Source organism: Zerene cesonia, chromosome 11 (assembly GCF_012273895.1).
Source record: "Zerene cesonia ecotype Mississippi chromosome 11, Zerene_cesonia_1.1, whole genome shotgun sequence".
Taxonomy (NCBI): Eukaryota; Metazoa; Arthropoda; class Insecta; order Lepidoptera; family Pieridae; genus Zerene; species Zerene cesonia.
Window position 1 is genome coordinate 1,366,704 of NC_052112.1, and position 24,384 is coordinate 1,391,087.

Sequence of the window (24,384 nt, forward strand, 5' to 3'; positions counted from 1 at the left end):
GGTGGGACGAGGTCATTTTTTAAAAACTGGATTAAAAATAAAATCTCAGATACGTTTTGTTTTTTCAAAGTATTGAGGTAGTATGTACGAATATATTCCTGGACTAGTTTAGATTTCATATTAAAAAAAAGACTTGGCAACTAATAATTTAGCAAACACGCATATTTATCTTACCATATACACTATATATTTTATTTAAACTGAACCTTATTCCTCACTCACTAAACCCACAATAGAATGTAATTAACCTTTAAATATGAAAGAAAATCTGTAATAATATTTGGCATTACAGGAATCTATATCCGGCCAGATGACACCACCGTCCCAGAGGAGTTCAGAGGAGTGGGCATAAGGATCGAGGACGACGTACTTATAACGGACGGAAATCCGGTCGTGTTGACCGACGCGTGCGCAAAGGAAGTGAACGATATAGAGGCTATTGTGGGAAAACAGAATATTTAATTTTGTCGGTCGTTATTTTCAGCAGTTGGCTGATTATTTTCATCAGTTGGCTGACTTTGAGATTAATTGACTCTCAATTACTGAAAAAGAATATTATAATAATACGTTTATGAGGACCACAGATAATTTGTATTTTATTTTCTTAGACCCCTATGCATCTGATTGCACACTTATTTCATGATGTATAATTTTTTTTATCAATATTGAAGCATAACAATTTATGGAAAATCCTTCTGTCAGTCGGGTAATTGTTCATTGTACTTAATATCAGTTTGATGAATACTTTGAACAGATGTAAATAACTGAATATAAATAAATTGTAATATAATATAATAGGTATGAGTGTTGTTTTATTTAATTACTCGTTATCCTCCAGGAAAAATGGTCTCGTCGTTTTGTTGTGAAGATGAGATAGACACAGAGTAACTTTCGCAAGTGTAATAATAGTTGGGATTTTGTAGACAACCTGTAGTGCCACGTGTCTAATTTCGTATTATATAAGGCGAGACTTGTAGTTGTATCTACAACTAGCTAGGATTAAAGACGAGACTAGTAGTTGTAGATAGCTAGGATTAAAGACCATGTATAAGTAGCGGGAGTGTGCTGTTATAGCGGGGCCATACGACAATGATTTATTTTGCACAAACATGTTTGCATCAATATACGTTTGCGCAAACGGCACGTGTAGACGTGAAGTTTGAAGTACTTGTAAGTTGGCGCGAAAGTTTGTATTCGACGATGGGATTTTGTATAGACTTTTCGTCGCACTTAATTAGTTTGTGTCATGTTGACCCGCTAATATAAACCTCAAATCATCTAAAAAATAACTTATTTAGCTGATCTGAGCTATAATATACTATAGCTATTGAATAATTATCTTTTTAAATTTGATAGTAAGTTGGATTATTTGTCACATTATGTTGTCCCTCATTATTACTGTACTCTTTGTGTCGTTCTTCAAATGTTTTCTGAAATTTTACAAAGAGTAAAAACAAAAATATAGCTCCAATAGAAGTTTAAAAATAAACACTGACTTACATAATTGTATGTGAAGTACCGAAAACTTGTACATAAAAATACGTAAACAAATATATTTTGATTACTTCGCTTACTTATTTAAAGTGAACTCCCGTGTCCCCTACTGGGGTATGGGGCAGATGATATAAATCTGTTTCACTGATCGATTTTCTTTATAGACAAGTAGGTGATCAGCCGAGACATTTTTTTTTTTATTGTTCCCACCGGGATCGAACCCAGGACCCCTCGGTTCTACGCTCACGCGTTTACCACTGTACCAAAGAGGCGGTCGCTTACTTATATACTGTTACCTAAAAATCTACTATATTGCCTACGTACCGATGCCATCTTTTACACACTGTAAGCTTATAAAGAACTTAAGTGTTATTATTATTATGAGATTTTAATATTATGTAGTTATATGTATTTAAAACTAAAAAAGAAACTGTACATCAATTGTGTAGAAAAGTAATATATAATAGATTTCTTGCTGGAGTCTGTTTTATTGATATTTAGAGTATGGAATTTAAAAATGATATCGCTTTTCTGTAAGATTCAAATTAAATGACAATGTTTTTTTTGTTTATATTATAAATCAGTCTACGAGTAAATTACAAACCTTAATTATTTATAAATTAATAATTCGAATTTTTCATGAAAACTGATACATATCTGAATTCATGATAAATGTGCGTTATATTATGAAACGCATCGTAAATGAACATTCACTTTCAAGTATTAAAACAAAGCAAATACAAATAATATGTAAATTTAAGCTGTCTTTAAACAGTATTTGTATTTTTTGTAAAATAATAGTTATAAAATTTTTGTCAAAAAATTATTATTTTGACTTTTAAAATCTTACCATAAACAAGAAGCGTGTAGACGAAACACAAGGAAGCATCAAAATCAAAATAGATTTCTCCCTCATCCCGAGGCAGAATCTCCTCCCGTCAAGCGTGGCTAATCAAGGTACCAAAAGGTGAGGTTCCAGCGTATTTAGTAACATTTCCATGCTTAAAACGTGTTTAAATTGTTAAAATTTCTTATCCAAAGTTATTTTTTGACATCAATTAACATTTTAAGGTTAAATTTGGCGTCGTATTATTTGTCAAATTATAAAAACGCTGCGAGCTACGCCTGCTGTTTTATCCCATTCTGATTAACGCCGAAACTTCAGCAAATTTAATAGAAACTTGTGTTTTTTTAAGAAAAATGAGCAGCTCGGAGGAGGTTTCCTGGATTACATGGTTCTGCGGACTCAGGGGAAATGAGTTCTTTTGCGAGGTATAAAAGTTTTTATCTTTTGTCGTGTCAATTTATATATGTGTTCAAATGCTTTGAAATGAAATGAAATTGTTAAAATTTATTATTTTTTTTAGGTGGATGAGGACTATATAAGTGATAAATTCAACTTGACAGGGCTCAATGAACAAGTACCACATTATAGACATGCCTTAGACATGATATTGGATTTAGAACCTGGTAAGAACAAATTAATATTGCATAGATAGTTGATAATGAATATCAACTTCAATGAATTTAGCATTGCTTATGATATTTTCGTTATCTATGATTTTTATTCTCTTGAAAACTAACCTTTTATTTTCAATCGAAATATATATGTCTGGGACAATAACAAGCAACTATTTAGAAGATATATAAACACAACATATTTTGTAGGTTGCTACTTCATCATTAGGCCATTATAAGCCTTTAGACTCAATTTTAACCCACTTTAAGCAAACAGATAAACCTTGTACACTTATCAAAGAATTGATGAAATTACAATCAAAGATGACACTATTGCGTGTGTTATTGGGGCATGTTTCATAGTTTTTTAAACCATATTCATCTGCTAATCTTAATAATCTATAGATGTCTTGGATGTTTAGACACACAACTTTTTAGAATATATGCACATATATGAATATATGGTAAATTATTTCAATAGTAATAAAAAGGTCCTAGGTAATTTATTTATTCACTTCTTATGGTAGGTATATAAATCGTGATTTCTAAAATTTAACACTAATTACTATATTTACTATATTTTCACTACGCAAAACATTAATATGGGAACGTTTTTAGATGATGGCTTGGAAGAAAACCCAAATCAATCAGAGCTTGTTGAGCAAGCGTCTGAAATGCTGTATGGATTAATACACGCCAGATATATTTTAACAAGCAGGTAAATTTTCATGGTTGCTTAAAAAATTCCCCATTGGGGGTAAAACTACCTTTTTGTATCAATTTGTTTGTTTTTTTACAACTTATTTTATATTTTTTGTTTTTGTACAGTGAAGTAGTTATGTGAGTAATGTAAGATTATAATGTACTATAATTTATTTTGTATTTTCTAGTAATAAATGAAACAGCTTAGTTTGTCTTTTCCCTTGTACGCTACATCTTCCACACATTGGGATAAACAAAGTTATGATATGTCATAAAATTTGTTCATTTTTCAGAGGTATTGGTCAAATGCTGGAAAAGTTCCAGACCGGTGATTTTGGTCACTGTCCGAGGGTGTACTGTGAGTGTCAGCCTATGCTGCCTATAGGTAAGTTAAACTCAAGTTGACACTTTTTCTCTCGTATAAATGTGAATTTAGCTGTGGTTGTGTGTGGTCAATATTGCAGTATCCATAAACCTGGAAAGAACTTAAGTAAACCTAATTCAAATTCAATCATTAATTTATTCAGCTAGATTTATTGCGATGGCTCTTCAAATATCAACTGATTCAAACACAAGTATTGTCAGAGAAGAGCCAGTATGACTTGAATGTCCACATTATATTTATATATAAGAGTCTCACATGCTTTGTTAAAATTTGTCCAAACTTGGTACAACACCCACAAAAGATCAATGTATAATTGAATCAAGCGTGTATGTTATAATAATGATCATATTCTGCCAGGTCTCTCGGACGTGCCTGGCGAGGCAATGGTGAAGCTCTACTGCCCGAGGTGTATGGACGTGTATACGCCGAAGTCATCGCGTCACCACCACACGGACGGCGCCTACTTCGGCACCGGCTTCCCACACATGGTCTTCATGGTGCACCCGGACTACAGGCCGCACCGTCCCACCTCGCAGTTCGTGCCCAGGTAAATGATAATGGAAATAGAATAGAGTATGAGTGCTTCTTAACTATGTTTTATTCAATTAAAAGTAATTTTAATCACCATTGATGGTTTTAACATCCCATGGCCTGAAATATTTCAGGCCATGGGATGGAATTTGAGTGTATTCAAATAAAATATATTTTGAGAACAACATTTTTAATTAACAAGAATGTACTTACAAATTATAGATGGTTATTACGCTATTATGCAGCTAATAGAGTCTACTCACCCAAACGGGTGTGCAAATATTGAAAATCGAGAATTAGATTAGATTACATTCCAATAAACAATACTATAAATTCTCATAAATACTCCTTTAATGTAATAAATTCTTCAATTTCATACAATTGTTTCATGAATTAAACCATTGTTATATTATTAATAAAATAATAATTAAACCATTGTTATATAATTACTAGCTGCGCCCCGCGGTTTCACCCGCGTGAGTCCGTATCCCGTAGGAATATCGGGATAAAAAGTTGCCTACATGTTATTCCAGTTGTCCAGCTGTCTACGTACCAAATTTCAATGCAATAGGTTCTGTAGATATTGCGTGAAAGAGCAACAAACACACACACACACACACATCCTTACAAACTTTCGCATTTATAATATTAGTAGGATTAAATTTATCACTAATATAATATGCACTCTAATCGCTTCCAGGCTATACGGCTTCAAGATCCACCCGCTCGCCTACCAGATCCAACTGCAAGCGGCGGCCGGGCTGAAGCGCTCGTCGATGCGAACCCCCTCGTACAACAACGGTAAACGCTAGTAGATAGACCCGCCCGCGACCCCAACGGAGCTACAACGATCGATGCGGAGAGTTTTTTTTTTTAATCTTTAATCAACGGTCGTTGGAAGCCACTTGTACGTTTGAAACGGTGATAAAATTAGTAATTTCGATGGTTAGATTGTTGCGCTCGGTTCGAATAGATCAGGGGGGGTTGCTATTACGTTTTGTAGCAGGAGTTATGCCAGTGTGCGAAAAAGACAGAGTTAGATACGTCATCTAGCGCTGTCTCTTTCCCACGCGACGCGGGAATTACTACCGCTTTAGCACGTTATGGTAGCCAACCAGACACGCTGTTAGATGACGTAATGTGTCCAAGTAGTGGGGGGATTGTCTATGGTTTATCGGTGTTTTGTCTCTCTTGCTCTTATGTAATGCGTGGCAAGGGTGAATGAGACGAAACGGTCGGTTAGTTACGTGGGAATACATTTTGTAGATTAACATTGTATTCATCGCGGCAGTATATTGCAGTTCCATGTAGAATTGATTTCAATGACAATGAAGATATTTTGTCAAGGAATATGGATGTTACTGAAAACGATGGCTTCTTATTTATAATTTTCATTACAATAAGGCTTGCGGTATATTCATTGAATAATGCTTTAGTTAAAAAGTGAAATTACAAATTAATTGACAAATAATATCACAGTTTATGTACATTGCCATCTGATCACATGAAAGACTTGCCAGAATATCCTCATTGGTAAAACATTATACACTAAATTATAATAATTAATTTTGTTCTGTAGAATGTAACTCCGTGTAATTGATAACAAATTAAATGGTTAATACATCGTATGAGAATAAGTTTGTAGTTTCTACTATTTTAAACTAAACACGATATGATCATGTAACATTATATTATATTTTAGTTTTTCACACAGCGTAAAGTCAAACAGCAATATTTTTTGCGAACGTTTTTGGAGGGTAGACATTTGAAAGCATATCAACTCAAATTATGCGTGAGTTGTACTATAGTTTAAACGCTATGTTGTTGTTTCTGTTACGTTTATCGCAATACACATTATTCTGTCCTAGCATTCAGAGATTCACTTCCTTTTTGTATAACCGAATGAGAAAATCTTAATTATCGATTCGCGGATAAGCCCCAATTACAAAACCAAGTTACTAGGTCAGCTATCGACACAGTGTTGGCAACCCTGCGTTGTAGTTAATCCAAGGTCATCGGAGGTCAGGTATTTTCTGACGGGCCGTATGTGAACGTAATGGTTCACTCGCAGGGGAGTTATGATACCACAGACACACAGACATACATACAAACTCCGATGGATAAAAATACAGTGTTTAATAACAATAATAAATAACCATGGGACATGCTTTTATTCCTTCTAATGTGCATACAAGTTAATATAACTCAGTTTATGTTGTCTACTTTGGAAGAAAATCAATAGCTTTTAGAGAAATTAAAGTCTTATATTACTGCGGTGGTGAAAAATTTAAAATAACGGGCGTCTTTGCAAACTACCTTCATATGTAGATAGAGTTTTGTTTGAACATATATCTATTATTTAATCCATTGTAGCTTTGTTTTCATTTTAGTGTCAATTTGCTATGCAGTAGTGTAATAAATTTATAATTTTAATTTTTTTGGTTCTCACAGAAATTATAAAAGAGGTTAAACAAAGCCTGTGGGCGGTGCAGGCGCACATAATATGAGCTTTTTAACATATTATGTCACTTGTATGTTGAGAAAACACAATGACATACAGATTGAAAATCATACATTGCTTGCAATGCATGAGCGCCAACTTGTATTAAGCGAGCGATGGCGCAATGCAGTACGTTCATTGCGATTAAGTCGCAAGTGGTGGGTGTTGTAGAGTTATTGAGAGGGAAACGTGTTTAAATACAAATAAACAGCTACAACTATTGCCTTTGTATATATAACCTTTTATTTTCTCTGTGAAATTTCCATTCGGAATAAATTGGCTTCTATTAATTTTTGATTAAAGGATAATGCAAGAATAATATTCGTGTGTTGTCTATATCGAATTGATAAGAAATAATTGAATATTTCTCTTTCAAACATCACATCACACACGTTTACACGTTATGACGTGAATCTGAACATTCAAATTTTATAAGAGACTAGCTGTTTGCCCCGGCTTCGCCCATAGTACACATATAACCTATATCACCCCAGTGAAGTTGCAGCTGTTTGCGTCCAAAAGTTTCCTCTTTATAATATTATAGTGTAAATATAAAACTGTGCAGTACCTATCATAAACTATAAATGAAGTCCCGGAAATAGTTTCTTTTTTAATTTCGATTATAAAGTAACACAAAAAACGTATACAAGGAGACATATAGCAAACACATCATCGTTGAGTCAATAAGGGTACGATGAGTTAGAAGTTGCTCTCTTTGAAACTATTTACATGTCTTTCAGTTCATAAGCCGTGGGTGGGTGTATTTCCATATGAATGTTTATGATGTGATGATAGTTTCTAACTGATTTGGAGGTAGTTTGATATTTTTGGAAGAGATGGAATATTCGAGAAGGACACAGGAATCAATATTTGGTGAATGTTATGGTACAGAAATGTGCGAGGGCTCTTGGATTGCTCCATGCGAGCGAAGCCGCGGTGAAAAAGCTAGTAAATGTTATATTTATAATGGAATAACGCGCGGTTCGGTAGTTGTATGAGATTTTTTGTGTATGTATGTCTGTTTATGGCTGCAACATATTATCGTTCTAATGAAATTGTAGATCCGACAAAGTTATTGATTTAAAGTTAAGCCGCATTTGAAATTAGGTTATGAATAATAAAAATTAAATGACCGTAAAATTTTCCGTATAGCTTAGGAGTAATTTTCTTTCACTTAATTGGATTTTAAAACAATATGAACTTACCGATACAAATGACGTTTATGTTTTTGAATAGTTTTATATATAGCACATAATAACATAATAGAATAGAGAATCGGCGCTTTTGGGGCTTAAGGTAATTTTTAGGTTATAATTTCTTATTCACATTTTACTCGATTTAGGCACTTACTAATGTATTATCGGATTTTGGATTCGAAACGATAATAAACGGTAATTTTTTTATACCCTTAACATAAGTTTATTATTTTTATTATTAAGCAAACAATTTATTTACGTTTCCGTTTCTATATGTCTCTCAGAGAAAACATATTATGTTAAAGTACGACAATTTTTCGTTAATGTGCTGGTTACGTGAATAATGATAAATAAAAATAATTGTAGAAATATAGCCTTCTTTAATTTACCATAATCCCGCATGCTATCCTTGGGTCAAATATTAACTGGCGAGAGAGGTTTTATTATATTTATAGCAGCTGTTTCGCCCGCGTGTTCAAATAAATCTTCATGGTACATACTTTCATCCCCTATTTTATCTCCTTGGGGGTAGGATTAAACAAAATCCTTTCTTAGCGACTGCCTACGTCATAGTGGCTATCTGGACAGAAATTAAATAAACAGAAATTATTATATATTAGAATATTAAATAAACAGAAATTGTGTAGAGAGAGAGAGATCTTGAAATATTATATAATAAAAAATTAAGTAATTTATTTTTATCAATGTTAACATCAAATAAGTTTAATAGAAATGAAGTCTTTATTGATAGATATATACAACGCATCATACACACATATATAAATAAGCAACTAGACTCACAATAAAGTTTAAAAAGTGTCCGAAAGCAAGACTGCTTACGCGTGTTTAGGCAGAGTCTAATGCGTTATACAAAGGACTTTGAACATTACTGTCACACTATAAGGTGTTAATTTCAATGAATATTTTCTAACACCGGTCGGATATTTTTAATAGGCTATTGTGATTCGATTTTTATATAGTATGTCGATGATATAACTAAACACATTAACAAAGTCTAAGGATAGTTTATAAGTCATCAAATTTCTTAAAATGTATGAAGAATTTCTGACACAACTTCAGTAATTTAACATAAAATATTTCGTGATGTTTTATTTTACTTTAATAAAAATGTTTAAGCTTAATAGCGGTAATTACTAACAGTTTCATTGTTTGTAATGTTCTTATATTTTTATGAAAATTGGTAGTTTTATAAGAAGAAATTAGGTCCTCATGAACGTAAGATACATTGGTTTTAAAACATAAAATTTTTATTCAAAATAGGCTCTTCTCCATTCACAATATCAATAACATTTTCATAGATTTTTAAATATTTGTTTGTCTATATAGTTATAGACATAGCTTGTCTATATGAGTGAGGCTGCCGTGGCTAAGAGACAACTGTGCTGTTAGAATAAAGTGCACAAGTATGCGTTGAAACACGTGCAAACTTCAATACATTACCTATTATATTTTATTCAATATATGTATAAAAAATTATCATAGATATTAAATATAAAGTAGTGTCTCAGTATTTGCTGATAGGCATATATATGATATGGCAGTGCTGATTTTCAGTCTGAATTAGAAACCATATCACTTATATACTACTTATTATGTTTTCAACGTAATAGATAGATAGTTAGATCGATTTGAAATTTATTAAAATAACACAAAAACGATTGAACAAAAAAAAATAAACATACAGAGGAAAAAAATGCAATTTAAGTTTATTTGTAATTTAAGTAAATATGGAATTTAAGTTTCACCCGCGTAAGTCCGTATCCCGTAGGAATATCGGGATAAAAAGCCTGTATGTTATTCCACTTGGCCAGCTGTCTACGTACCAAATTTAATCGCAATCGGTTCAGTAGTTTTTGCGTGAAAGAGCAGCAAACACACACACTTCCTTACAAACTTTCGCATTTATAATATTAGTAGGATAGGATTAGTAGGATGTAGGAGTAGGACGTGATTTTGAATCTTTCGTCGGTTATGACTGTGGGCGTTGAGATAGCGTGATCTAACAGAGGCAGTATACAAATTAAACACTACATATGTTTTCGTTATTATTAATATTATTTGTTATGTCATAAGGACATCTGAGGAGGTTCGCCTGATGGTAAGCGATTACCACCACTCATGAACATTCGCAGAGGTAGTGCCTCAGCGAATTCGCTGGCCGCTTTTAAGGTGTAAGGGACAAAAAGGGTCGACAAATGGAAGGAAATAATGGCCTGGGAGGAAAAGGAAAAAGGCCGCCGGCTCCCCCGCTCACCCTATTAAATACTTGTACTGCATGCTCCTTATCACGCTGGTCTTCTGTGGGGGTGTGGTAGTTCCCCGGTGCGAGCTGGCCCAATTCGTGCCTTAGCACTATATATTAAAAACTGGCAAACGAAACGGCTAACAGTTCCAAGTATCGTTTGCTCCGATGTTCAAATGCGAAGCGGGCTAGGCACCGTTGTAGAAAAAAATAAGTCGTGATTCATCCGGCAACTTCTCTGTTAGCAGTGCTGCCATCTGGTGTAATTCGCGCTGAATTTCGTTTAGCGTCCGCACTCATTACCGTTTCCGACATTGAGAGGTCTATGTTATTTTTTGCAACTTCAGAGTTAGCAGTGCTGCTACCTGATGGAATCTGAACTTCGCACTTAGACCTACGTTCATTTTTTTTTTAATTTCTATCATTATTTATATTTCCCGCGCTTCGCTCGCGTGTTCAAAGGAAATTAACAGTTGTCGTACATGTCACATTCAAATTCGCATCATTATTCCAATGGAATTAGATGTTTTCCCACGATAAAAAGTCTGTATGTATGTCACTCTCTAGCCTTCTATATCCAGACTCTTAAATGATAGCATACATTTGCAACGTGAAAGAAGAAACAAACAAGGACATTTTCGCATCTATTTGCATAGAATCTGGAAGTATAATGTTAAGAATAGTAGACAGTTAATAGCTATAGGCTAGTTTATAATATATTATCATTCCGCCACGGCTCTGTCCATTGCACATATACATATAGCTAAAGCATGCAGGGATCTGGCGTAACAATTTTTAAAATCGGTCTAGTAGTTCCAGAGTTTAGCGCGTTTAAACAAATACTCTATGGCTTATATTTGTTGCTACAAGTTTTTGTTAAACACAAAAAAAGGGTTAATCGATATTAAAATTTGAAAAGAATAAAAGAGATCGCTCACAGAAATGTGAACTTTAGTTCAGATAAAATAAAAGAAAAAAAAAGACAAAAAAAGTAAAAAAAATAAAAAAAAAGAAAAAATAATGATTACTAATAATATCTTGTTTGCTGCAGAGACGAAGACAGCAGCAAACCTCCCCAAATGAATATTATCAAGTACAAGATCACAACGGTCACGCAATGAACACTTATTATTTATTGAAGTTAGATATATCATAATAAGATTATTTTTCATCGGAATAAAGCTATTTATGTTTATTTTTTGTTGTTAATGTTTGTCCACAGTTTGATAGTCGAGTCAATTTGAGATTTATTATAGAAAAATATATAGAAAATTTATAAACAATAGAAAAAAAATTGACACAGCGGGATTCGAACCCGCGTCTTTTTGCTAAACCGTAAAAATTAATAGTGTTCTTTAAAAAATTGTCGCCTTCAAATTCTCAGAGTTTGAGCAAATTTGGGGAAAATGGGACCACATAGTAGGCAAATAGAGAAAGGATCATCAAAATCGGTTACTCAAGTTATGAGGTACCAAATGCAAAAAATACTGTTGAATGGAGAATCTCTTGAATCGGTTGATCACTTCAATACGAGTACGTGAGCACGAGCTCTCAGCATTCATTTCAGCGTTTTTTATTATTCCTCTTAAATGCTGAAAGGTACACCCATTTAATAAATCACTACATAGCATAAAGCAAAGTCGCTTCCCGCGTTTATATGTATGTATGCTTAGATCTTTAAAACGACATAATGGAATTTGGTGGGGTTTTTTTCTAATAGATAGATTGATTCAAGGGGAAGGTTTATATGTATAGTAACATCTATTAAGCTACTCAGAAATTAACGCGTGCGAAGCCGCGGGCAAAAGCTAGTTTATTTTATAAGAAATAACAACACTTGTTTAGTTACAACACTTCTTAATCAAGAACGATTGAACGGATTTAAATGGTTTTTGTTTTTCGGATCGGGTCTCCGCTTTGAAAGGCTTACAAAAAATCCAACCGGGTGGAGCCGGGAAGAGCAGATACTTTGATGTAAGAATTCATAGGACAATGGGACGAGAGGAAAAGGCATCTCTAACGCTTATCTACGCTCTGTTTTATGAATTTGAAGATAATTAGTGGCGAAGCAGTTATGGAGAAGATTTCGTTCAGGTGGGTTTGTATTTTTCTTCCTGCTATATTTAATATTATAAATGCGAAAGTTTGCATGGATGTGTGTGTGTTTGTTGCTCTTTCACGCAAAAACTGCTGAACCGATTGCAATAAAATTTCGTATGTAGATAGCTGGACAACTGGAATAATATATAAGCAACTTTTTATCCCGATATTCCTACGGGATACGGACTTACGCGTTAGTATATTATAAAGGGCAACCGAGCTGGTGGTTTGTCTCTTGACTTGATAAGCGACCATCGCCGCTCATGACCACGTACAGAGGTAGGGCCACCGTAAAGGCGTTGTCCTCTTTAAAGGGATAAGGGAAGGACTGGCGGGAGTAAAGAAGTGATTGGGAAGGGTGAAGGGTAGGGAAAAACAGGGCCTCCATCCCCCACTTAGCGTACGAAATACAGCATTCGCATGCTACTACCGATCTTCTAGAGGAGTGTGGTACCTTCCCCGATGCGAGATGGCCAAAGAGTCCAAAGAGATTTTCATGCCAAAGAGTGTTACTCTTATATTGGTAACATGGGTTTAATACTACTCTTTAAGGTTCCTACACATTTTAGTTTTGATCTCGTTAAAAGTGGGGACATCATTCATAGGGTCTTGTGAGAGAAGCATTTGAAGGAAATGAAGACGAGTAAGAGAGAATTGACTTATGTAACATTTTTTTTAGCATGTAGAGCCAAGTTCGACCAGTTTGAAAGTAATTTTAAATAAACTAATGTTTTGTAGTTTAGAAAATTAAACTAACCGGTATGTAAAATCTTGATTCGTTTCTGAAATAATGAATGAATAATACGTATGCTTCAGCAGCTATTATCTGGTTTTTCTCAGACTTCGTGTAATTGTGGAAAAAGCTCACTGCTCTCTGTTCATTGGTGTTAAAAATAATGGCAAATCTGGTCCTGTTTTATTTATATTAATAAATGTCATTTCCTTTATATGGAATCACAAGGAAAAGAGGTTTTGGCCAGGCTTGTGGGCAGGAAGGTCATTACGTTCACTGCATAATCTTGTTCCATCGTCAGTCTGTGTCGAACCTTCAGCGCGCGCGCACGTCGCTTTGCGCCGCCAACTCCGCGCCTTACTGTCAACGTGCCGTTATAGTGTTTCATAATAGTTCTGTGATTGTTTATTTTTTAATTGCATCGCAATTTTGGACCTGAACATCAGACGACGAAAGAGGTTGGTTAACAGCTTATACGTATAATTTACAACATATTCTTGTGGGAACTAGCTTTGAACTGTAAATAGATAAATGTACCTATTCATTGATGAGTTTGCGTGCGTGTTCGCCAATACGTCTATAGAAGGTTTTTCAAATGAAGGTTTTATTGTAAATATAATAATAATCAGACTTGTTTGTTATGCATGAGCGCGCAATTAGATTCCTGTTAGAATAAACGATTCCGTTGTAAGATAGCTGCAGCTGTGTTGTAACAATACATAGGTAAGTTGTACTTTAGTCCACGATTGCAAAGTTCTATTTGCCGAGCGCGGTATCGAGAGTTTTTCATCGGGAAAATTTCTACTATGCCACCGACGCTTTTCTTGAAATTAATGTATAGACAATTATGTATGTATTCAATATTATTTAGATGGCAAGAAAGTAAGGAATATTAGTAATGGAAATGAACTAAACAGGACTTATTTTATCGTTGTTAAAGAGTCCAGTTCTAGAATGGAGCTTACTAGCGTCTCATGTATATCACTTACACCTTATGTGAGTTAACAAACATTGGATTTCGTATTGCCCAATATCGGAATGTCTGCATTGCGTAATGGTTAGCACAATCTATCAAGAGAGGCCTTTACTCTTTATGGTTCTGTTTTTAAAATTATCATCCGACGGCGCCTGGAGAAGGTCTATGGTTTCCGTGTATATATATTTTTTTAATTTGATCAACTCTGTATTTTAGAACATCCTGTATGTATTGCATTAGATAATTTACATTTTTAATGCTAAGGTAATATAATAATTTTACTTTTTTTGATTTATGAATACATCCATTTTATATTTATTGTCTTAATATAGTATGGAAGACCATAATGGTGACGAAATTTCGTAATAAGAAAATATTTTTTTCTACAACATGAAAAGAAATATGACTCTCACATAAATAAGTTTAAGTGACTCTTAGAGTTAAAAAAACGTGTGATCTCAGACGTTATTAAGTTGTAATCGAATTAATTGCAAAGATAATGATCATTTGGAGTCGAACAATAGCGCAGGATGTGAGATGCCTTGCCTCTAACAATATGCGTTTAGTTAGACGATATTTTTAGGCGGGCAATAAAAAAAAAGTGGCTGAAAGATTAATTGTAAACAATTGATTGAAAAATATTATAAAATGTTTGCATGTTGAAAATTGAGTTAATTGTTATCTTGACTGGTTAAAACGTGATATATTTTAACCATAGATATAACATAGTTAAATAATGTTATAGTAATTCGGATACAAGGATTTACAGATACAGATATTTAGTTGGGTAAATGTTATAATTATATATTTGTATTAATTATGTAAAATATGGGTATTAAGGACATCTTACTTGTTTAAAATCTTTATTAGCAATCCAGAAGAATTATTTTACCAAATGAATTATTATATACTAGCTGCGCCCCGGTTTCACCCGTGTAAGTCTCTATCCCGTAGGAATATCGGGATAAAAAGTTGCCTGCGGGTTTTTTCAGTTATCCAGCTATTTACGTACCAAATTTCAATGCAGTCGGTTCTGTAGTTTTTGCTTGATAGTAACAAACGCCCATACATGTACATCCATCCATACTTACATACTTTCGCGTTTATAATATTAGTAGGATATAGTGATAGTTAAACTGGCTTTCATAAAGTGCTAATAATGTTTGCGTTTTCAAATTCCACATTTTTCGAATAACCCGCAGCGTTCAAATTGTTTATTTGTGCACTGGATTGTAATTTGAAGTTGTTTTGTTGCTCTCAACAAAACTAGAAATTTTATGTGTTTTCGTGTAAATGGTAAGAACAGGTGGGTAATAAATAGTACACAAGGGAGATAATATGATATTCGATCCGTTATTGGATTAAACCGTTTTTTAGTTTACTAGACAGGTGTTTTTGTACAAGGATTGAGCTTTTTTAATTTATCTAAAACCTATGAACATAATATATAACTCTGAACTCATCACCTCATACGTAGGTTTGAATTGATTGAGGTTGAAAAGGATATGTATAATATTTTCTTGTTTTTGATTTTACGCAAGTATTATTCATTTAGAAATTAAAAACTTTTTAACGGATTTTAAACGCGATTTATTCATTATATTATTAACCCGACGTTTCGAACACTACAGAGAGCGTGGTCACGGGTGACGTGGTTTTTAATTTCTAAAAGGTTGTGTATAAATTTGGTTTTAGCATAGTTAACCTCCACCTTCGATATTCTCCTTATAAAACCATATTCTATATGGCTCGTTGATAATAATTCATCGCTTTTCGTCGTAAACACAAAGAATAAGTGCTGGAAATGTATGCGGTGCGATCGCGCTATAGAAAAGTGTTCGTGAGAAAAGCCACAGAACGAAACTAGTTCAGAATAATGCTAATGCCCTGCATGGAGGTGATATAACAAGCGACACTAATATTCGATAATCCTTAACATAACTCATCAGTTTACACTGCATTTGATATTTACTGCTCCAATATTTAAAATATCTTTGTGTTAATACATAAATTTATGATTTGAAGCTATTAGGATTTATTATTTATATATGACCAAAGAATTTATTGTTAACGACCGTTATGTCGTTAAAAAAAAATTAATGAGTTTAGCGGAGAGGCTTAAATCTTGTGAATTATAAGACGTTGGCAACACAAAGGTAGTAAGTTTAATTTCCTATAGTGGAAACTCAGCTTTATAATATCAAGTAAAATTATCATGTTTTTACTCTGTTGACGATTGTCAATTCAAAAGTTGCCAACTTTTTTAGTGTACGCTTTATGCTTGCGTTCTTTCAGCAATCGTTGTTTAAAATCAAATACAAACGTAAATATATAAAATAACTAACATAAGGTAATACATTGATAAATTGGGAATTTGTTGTTGATCAACAAAATATTATGTATAATTTATTGTTATGTAGGCCATATGCTAACCATTGGGTACACCGCTTTTATCGAAATATCACATTAAGTACTTACAGTGTAAAACGTTAAGGATAAAATCTCGAGTTCCTTATTGCTTTAGATTTTACAGAACACATTTGCATTTTCCAAACGACTGTATACAGTATCGCGTTGCCATAGCAACGATAGTGCAACGCGCCATTTTGACAGGCATACCTCTGCATTATCGTAGGAACAGGGCCCGTTAATGGGTTCCTAGGCCATTCAGAAATTCTAAGTACACCTACCGTTCACAGGCCTGCGATGGAATGCGCTTGTTCCGCCTCTCCAGTACGTTTGCAGTTAAATCATAGGTACATGGCGGGAATTTGTGCGTTTGACGTATGATGGGAAATAATAACCTCGAACAGTATTTTAAATTTGGAATTAGTTTTCTTTTTTGTTTTCTTTATTCTCCAATGGTTATAGTTGATTTAATTAAAGCATGTTAGAAAGGAAACACGTCATTATCATTTTAAATAATTTTTAGTTAGCAATAAATTTCAAATTAATAATTAAATTGTTAAGTATACATATAGTAGAAAAAAATTAATTACCTTAAATAAGCCTTATATTTTATCATCATACGGCTATTTCAGGTACGCAATTAATTAAAAAAAAACCATAAACAAAGTAAAGCAAAACAGAGTAAACGAGGAACTCTGTTTTTTACTAGAGTCTATGCGACTAGGTATTCTATAAAATTACATTTAACATTTTAATTATTTTTAAAACGCTCTTTCAAACATTGGACCACCACATAAATGATCGTAAAACTACCATTCCGATGTGTTTAACGAATCTAATTCCTTGAATGAGCTGTTAACGCCAGGATTGTAATGAGTTTTTTTGTTTTTTATCCTTTTTGCGTTTGCCTATCTTTTGTGTTCGGATGATTGAGATACAACTTCAGTTGTATTCAACTTGACAAATCATTGTGTCGAGAGTTTTTATTGAAATTTAAAGTTGAAAAATCATGATCAGCTATTGGATTCCGTATTATTGATAGGTACCTAAGCGCCAAGCGTGTAGCTAAGGGAAATTATATGGTAGGTAATGTTTCTGGAATTAGTATATTTTATAACAAGGTTAGTATTTCTGAATGTTATTCGATTTTTTAGCCCCCAACGCACAAAAACGTTGGGATGCTATAAGTTTCACGTGTCTGTGAGTGCCTATATATCTGTTTCTGTATAGACATAGAGCTGTCGAACGGATGAACCGATTTGATCGTTTTTTCTTTGTTTGCAAGGTGAATTATACTATGTTTGATGAGTTTCGATCAAAGTCTCAAAGCTTGGGCTTGAGTAGAAAATTTTCAATTCCATTGCAATTTTTTAACACTTAATTCAAATATAACGTTATTGTCAAATACATAAGCTTACTTAAATCTTTATATGATAAAAGAAATAGACAAAAACCCTACCTAACTACCTGGTACCGACTCACAAAGTAATTTTAACATAGAGATGACATCACAGTATGCCTAATGCGATGTAAATAAAATTCGTTCCACCCCGATGATCAGTATTTAGCACATGTTATTACGCGCTCTTTAATTATGAGAATTCATATGAAATAATCCATTTGAAATTAGGTAAACCCGCTTACGTGATGACTTGTATAGCGTAATTTTTGAGTTAACGAACTTAGTTTTTTACGAAACTAATAATTTGCTATCAATATAGTATGATAATAATTGTATTTTAATAGTATCATACAAAGCAAAAACGTATAACACATTTTAAATACACGGTCTCATTACTCTATGGTACCAGACGCCATGCTGCGATCTATCGATATTTTATACCGCGCATTTTTTATCTATGTCAACTGTCAACGTCGAATATAAAATTTCTTGGTCACTTTTCATTTCTGCAGCCGCTTCGTTACTGCGTTCATTATTATTATTGTATAAAAACTTTGATTAAAGACTCGCGGCTGAACACCTGTTTGGAAACATTTTTTTGCATGTATCGATAGTCGATTACATTTTTCCATTCTATTTTTATATAACATTTATAGTTGTATCTTGTTGAAGCCTATTTTTCATAGCACGTAAAAGGCGGTTGCATAAAAATTATTGTTTAAAGTTTCGATGCTTTGTTATGCACCTGGGAAGGGTGGTAGCATGGTATCGAGCTGTGAATAGGGTTGTCATATGTTTGTTTAGTGAAATATAGTCATCAAATATATTGAATAATAAGCCAACGTAAGTTTCATAATATTTGCCTTAGCTACATCTTTGTATAACGTCTTATTAGTGTTAAAATAGAGTAGTGTATCATTGACACGACAAAGCTGCAATTAATCTTTTTAAATACATACACATAATTTCATTATAGATACCATTATATACAATGGCACAGTTTCTGTACACCAATTGGTATTCGAATGGTAGCGTAAAAATAAAAAAAGTTAAATTACTGCAATTTCGAATGTATTGGGTAAGAACCCTAAACTGCAGTTTGAAATTTGAATCGTGTCATAAATTAGTAACGAATTCGACTCCATGCTCGAGCGCCTGGCCCTGTCATTAACTTTTTTTAAAAAAAAACTGGTACCGTCCGCTCGCGTATTGACTGATTCGATTTTAAGACTGCAATTACAGAGTCGAAATTTAAAATTAGAATAATAAACGATATGGCGATATTTTGATGTAATGAACGACATGTTTATTAAATATAATCAACTAAAAAACTGATATTACACGCAATATCAATTACAACACTTTATTAGTAGCGTAAATAACATTTATTGTTGAAGAAATTAATCAAATAATTATTATTATGAAGTAACATTCATGAATAATATTAATTAATAGCCAGCGGCTTAAGGCGATTCTTTATTTAAACATTAAAGATTTGTTATAACTAAATTTAATTTGAATCATTTGATAACTCCTACCCTGTAGTTTTGATGAATATAATTTTTTTCACAATAAGTATACGCATTATTTACTTACGAGATCATCAAATGAAGATCACACGAAAGAATGTAATTATGGGAATAAACATTTGAATAACATGTCATCTCCGAAACACGATTAGAATTCTCAAATAGAAATAGGTATCATAATACGTCAATACACGGTGAACATTGTGTCGCAATCCATAAGTCATAATTCTTTATTTTCACAAACATGGTGTACATGGTGTTACAATGTAAATAATAAGATAAGTTTTTTCTCTTGTTTCGCCACGAAATACACAAACGCATGCTTAACAAATACAATGTAAATAGTAAATCAATATTATTCACTTCAAATGATTGGACCACACCAAAGTCGCCTGGAGGTAGGCGTGCACAAAAGTGGCTCTTTGTATCCTATGCAGCATTCCTAAGCCATGCCTATTATCTTCAATGCACTTAGCCAAATAACAGGGCATCGATAGACCGATTTAGCGCTTTAGGCCAAACAGCGAAATGGATTGCAAAGAATTTATATTATCTAGAATACATCAATGCTAATGGAAAAGCTGTTTAAATTCAGAATAGAATTTTAAATTGTCTATGGTCTGGCCTTAATGGAAAAGAAAAAAAAGGTTATTTAACTTTTTTAAATCGCACAATAGATCTAGGACACCGCTTTGTCATCGGCGTACCAAATTAGGTTATATGACCATTATGCTAGCAACACTTGTGTACACATCACGTCCAAAATGGAACTTGTCTTTCCCGTAAGCATCCGGCGCGCCCGCTATGGCAGTAAAATTAAATATTTAATGTAAGTAATACAGCTCGATTTGATGTGACGAGTTTTTAAGTGCGCTTTTTACTCGTCTCCGTAAAACGGAATAACAAGATTTTTTATCTAAGTTTACCGCTGAAAATTGAAGGCGTGTTTCATATCATTCATCTTGGTTTTTTATTTGCGTGTTATGTCTGCTAAAGCTTGGTTTGATATTAAACAACATCATGTTTTTAACATGCTTCTATTAATTGCATCTGTTTGTTTTCCAAACAAACAAACAGGTATATATGTTTGTAACAGGCTTCTTTAAGACTTAATTTTGACCCCCTTTAAAAGGACAGATTAAATCAAAATTTAACAAAGATAGAGTGAAATTCAATAATTTTATGAGTTTATCTTATTATCATCATCAGGATCGCCAGGATTGTTGGGACTAAAAAAAAAACATAAAATCGAATTAATTACGTCCTCCTTTTTTGAAGTCGGTTGCAAGCAAGAACGATTATTAAGCATATTGCCTTAAAAGTACAAATGCTCTTAGGTTAAATAAACATTTTTGTTCCGATGTCTATTGCTGCATGTATTTTCTCCACTTCTACCCATTTCGAAGTAAGCATGGAGCGATGACCGACGATTAGCTGTGGATTTTTTATAGTCTCGGCTGACAGGAAGCTTCTACGTGACTAGTTACCTGATGAGGGGACATACATTGCTCCACATGTTAGTGTACATGTAGCATAAGTTTAAACCTGAGGAGCAATGTATTTTGAAATCTGGGGAAGCAAATCTGCCTCATGAGTGACGAAGTTGCGGTTTTATGAAAGAAGATGAACTGTTATTATAGTAACTACTGTTAGCAAAAGGCATTATAACACAAAATATGTACTTATGAAATATTCTGAGAATAAATAAACAGAAAAATTATCATGATTCGATTTCAAGCGAGATTCGAATCTACGTCGTATTACGTCCACTCTCAAAATATTTTTACAGAATTTTAAATCTCTATATACAATTAGTTTCACACAAACTATTCACATTTCACACAAAAAGAATACTGTAAACAAATTGAATAGGATATTTTCAAACAAACACGCAACGAAGTAAATAATCATGCATTGAATATATTATATAAAACTCGTTTTACGAGGACCTTGATAGTTATGACATAAATACGATGTGTCATGATCTCTATGAGATCTCTAGTTTTTGTCCACCAGCATTATATAGAATGTATCGTTAATAACTTTTGATTGTTCCCCTCCCTCTGTTTTCGAGGTTTTCGACCCTATGTCTTATGGTGGTCCATGGCAGTTTATTGCTTTAGTGACATTATTTAAAACGACGACGGGTTCTGATTTCAAAGCCTAAACTCTCTTATTTTGAAGTTGTGAGGATAGTTTGTACTTGTTTAATTTGTTATGTGAATCAAGTTACTTAATATTTGTCCTACTAATGTTATAAACGCCAAAGTTTGTAAGTATGGATGGACATATGTATGTATGGATGTTTGTTACTCTTTCACACAAAAACTACTGAACCGATTGCAATGAAATTTGGTACGTAGATAGTTGGACTTTATATCTCGATTTTCCTGCGGGATACAGATTTACGCGGGTGAAAACACGGGGCGTAGCTAATCTAATATAAATATATTAAATCTTTTGAAATTCTGGAAATACTATCCCTAAATTTGGAGAATTTTTGAACTTCGAATACACACTGTAGATGCATATAACATACGAGTATATTTTGATTAAATATTGCCATGTACAGATAATATTATGGTACTCATCACTTGTGAATCTCAAGCTGATTCTATATTTCATTTAGAATATATTGTAACATTATTGTCTGTTGTCTATGCACAGGTTTTGGCGACAATATTCTTGGTTCCACCGTAGGCGTGTTATTCGGAGGCCTTGCTCGGCCGGTTGGCATTTGCGACATGACGTCATTTCTGTGACTCAAGTGCGACCATCCGCTTACTAAATAGTTTCCATATAAAAACTTGGCTCACGTTGACTGTATATAATTGCTGGATTTATCGAATGGAACGTTGTGTGTGCGATGCTGTGTGAATGGAAACTAATAATGCGTTATAATTAACAGTTAGCACTTGTCAGTTAACGATATCAGAACGGAACGATATCAGGCTAATCGTGTTTAGACCGTCGTTATCGTTATCATATATATTTTGTTCATTTAAACGGAGTTCATTTAGAATGAAAATTTTTGATACGACAGACAATCTAAAGTTAACCCTGGGATGAGTGGCATTTGTTTATATTGACGTGGGATATCGATCTGGTTGTCTATCTGATGGTGAGCGACCAACACCACCCGAATAACCGGATAAAGAAAGGATTGATGGCGGGAATAAAGGAATGGACTAGGAAGGGTTATGAAATGGAAATGGGCTTTCGGTTCTCGTATTCTAAAATTAATAGTTCAAACTAAACTTTTATTATATCCATAGCTACATAAAAAAATATGTATAATAAATAACAAATAAATAGAACAAACTTAATCATCATTTAATTAAAATTACACTCAAATCAGTTTTCTTTGATTGTAATAATAACTTGTTTCCGTTAATTATTTTTAATCTATACGGCCCTTAGAACGCATGGAATTTTTTCTCTGTAGCAGTCCCACAGACCTTAAAATTTAAGTCACGAAAAAAAATAATCGACGGCGGAAGTAATTAAGAGCCCAACGGCATTAATTTCACGTACATTCAATTCATAATTAGCCGATTGTATCGAATAAATTATTTTATGATATTTTAGATGACTCTGCATTTCTTGGCTATTCCATAAGATATTATCAAAGTCATATTCGTGATTTTAGAGTTCACCTAATGTAAAATAACAGCCGGTTTTAGATATTAAATTGTGATAGTTTCATAATTCATATAAATTTGTGAGTTATAAAAATATAAGTAATATTTATGTGAATGTACCGACAGTTATGTTTTGAAAATAAATATTGTAAAGAGTGATAAAAACAAGCTTTTCACTTAAAAATTTCACAGCAACGACTACATCTTATATATAAAATTCTCGTGTCACAATGTTAGTCTCTATACTCCGAAACGGCTTGACCGATTCCTCTGAAATTTGGTAAGCATATTGGGTAGGTCTGAGAATCGGCTAACATCTATTTTTCATACCACTAAACGATAAGAGTAAGGCAGAACAGCGTTTGCCGGGTGCAGCTAGTATTGTATACAAATGGTTATATCATAATACCTACTAAAAACACCCAATAAAAAAATAAATTCAATATAAACCTTATTTTATTATATCAAGGTAAAATAAAGGTACAAACAGAACCGTCTGATCTACAAATGTGACAGGTGTGAGGTGGGCGAACATTTACATACATTAAGCCTCACAGAAAATTATTTTTAGTTATATTTTCTCTTTATAGTTCGCATGTGTTTATGATAAAAAAACATTTCTAAAGTGTCCATACTGCAGCAGTAATCGTTTAAACGAACACTTGGGCGGCACCCAACGCGAGTCTCTATCAATAATAAAGCACCATAATAACACCTTTGAATATTCAGTCCCACGTTGTAATTTGCAAATAAAACTCGCCGACGATTTTTTATCTGCATTTAAAATAGACGTAAAATAATGACTGCATTTAATATCTTATATGGCAGCGAGCGAGCTCAAAGATATTATGATATCAACGATAATCCACACACAGGTTCATATTAAACCGCGGCATTATGATCCATTTTGTTTTATTTAACATTAAAATGGAGCGGATAATCTGTGGTTACCTTATATTCCCGCCAAAAGCGCGCATAGATTAAAATAAACGGCAGACTATAGTCGTAATACCGCACTCACACAAAGCTTACAGGTTGACTACTATAAACCTTTATAAGTTTATA

General features: G+C 33.4%; 3 protein-coding genes across 7 annotated transcripts in view; all 3 read left to right on the forward strand.

The window, feature by feature from the left end:
* Positions 1-770, forward strand: part of LOC119830230 (xaa-Pro aminopeptidase 3-like) — a 6,101-nt gene extending 5,331 nt beyond the window's left edge. The window contains exon 10 of the mRNA XM_038353166.1: positions 264-770. Coding sequence (XP_038209094.1) covers positions 264-462 — 199 coding nt within the window. The 3' untranslated portion in view covers positions 463-770. The remainder of the gene's footprint in view (positions 1-263) is intronic.
* A 1,587-nt stretch (positions 771-2,357) lies between these two features.
* LOC119830227 (casein kinase II subunit beta) lies at positions 2,358-11,724 on the forward strand. 3 transcript variants are annotated; one of them, XM_038353161.1, is made up of 8 exons: positions 2,358-2,461; positions 2,691-2,766; positions 2,862-2,964; positions 3,571-3,670; positions 3,948-4,039; positions 4,397-4,586; positions 5,271-5,371; positions 11,581-11,724. In XM_038353161.1, exons 2-8 carry the CDS (start codon positions 2,695-2,697, stop codon positions 11,610-11,612), a joined length of 690 nt encoding a protein of 229 aa, XP_038209089.1. In that variant the 5' UTR covers positions 2,358-2,461; positions 2,691-2,694; the 3' UTR covers positions 11,613-11,724. The 3 variants fall into 3 exon arrangements, with proteins under 3 accessions (XP_038209089.1, XP_038209091.1, XP_038209090.1); XM_038353163.1 differs by having other exon boundaries at positions 2,363-2,461; positions 2,566-2,766; XM_038353162.1 differs by having other exon boundaries at positions 2,367-2,451.
* Positions 11,725-13,648: 1,924 nt separating this feature from the next.
* LOC119830250 overlaps positions 13,649-24,384 on the forward strand; it is a 61,263-nt gene continuing 50,527 nt past the window's right edge. For all 3 annotated transcript variants that reach the window (XM_038353193.1, XM_038353195.1, XM_038353194.1), the window contains exon 1: positions 13,649-13,820. The gene's annotated coding sequence lies outside the window, so the exon portion shown is untranslated. The remainder of the gene's footprint in view (positions 13,821-24,384) is intronic.

Coding starts and splice junctions, on each gene's coding strand:
- LOC119830227 (XM_038353161.1), top strand. CDS start 2,695: ATGAGCAGCTCGGAGGAGGTTTCCTGGATTACATGGTTCTGCGGACTC. Junction 4,587..5,270: donor ACCTCGCAGTTCGTGCCCAG/GTAAATGATAAT, acceptor AATCGCTTCCAG/GCTATACGGCTTCAAGATCC. Junction 5,372..11,580: donor AACCCCCTCGTACAACAACG/GTAAACGCTAGT, acceptor TGTTTGCTGCAG/AGACGAAGACAGCAGCAAAC.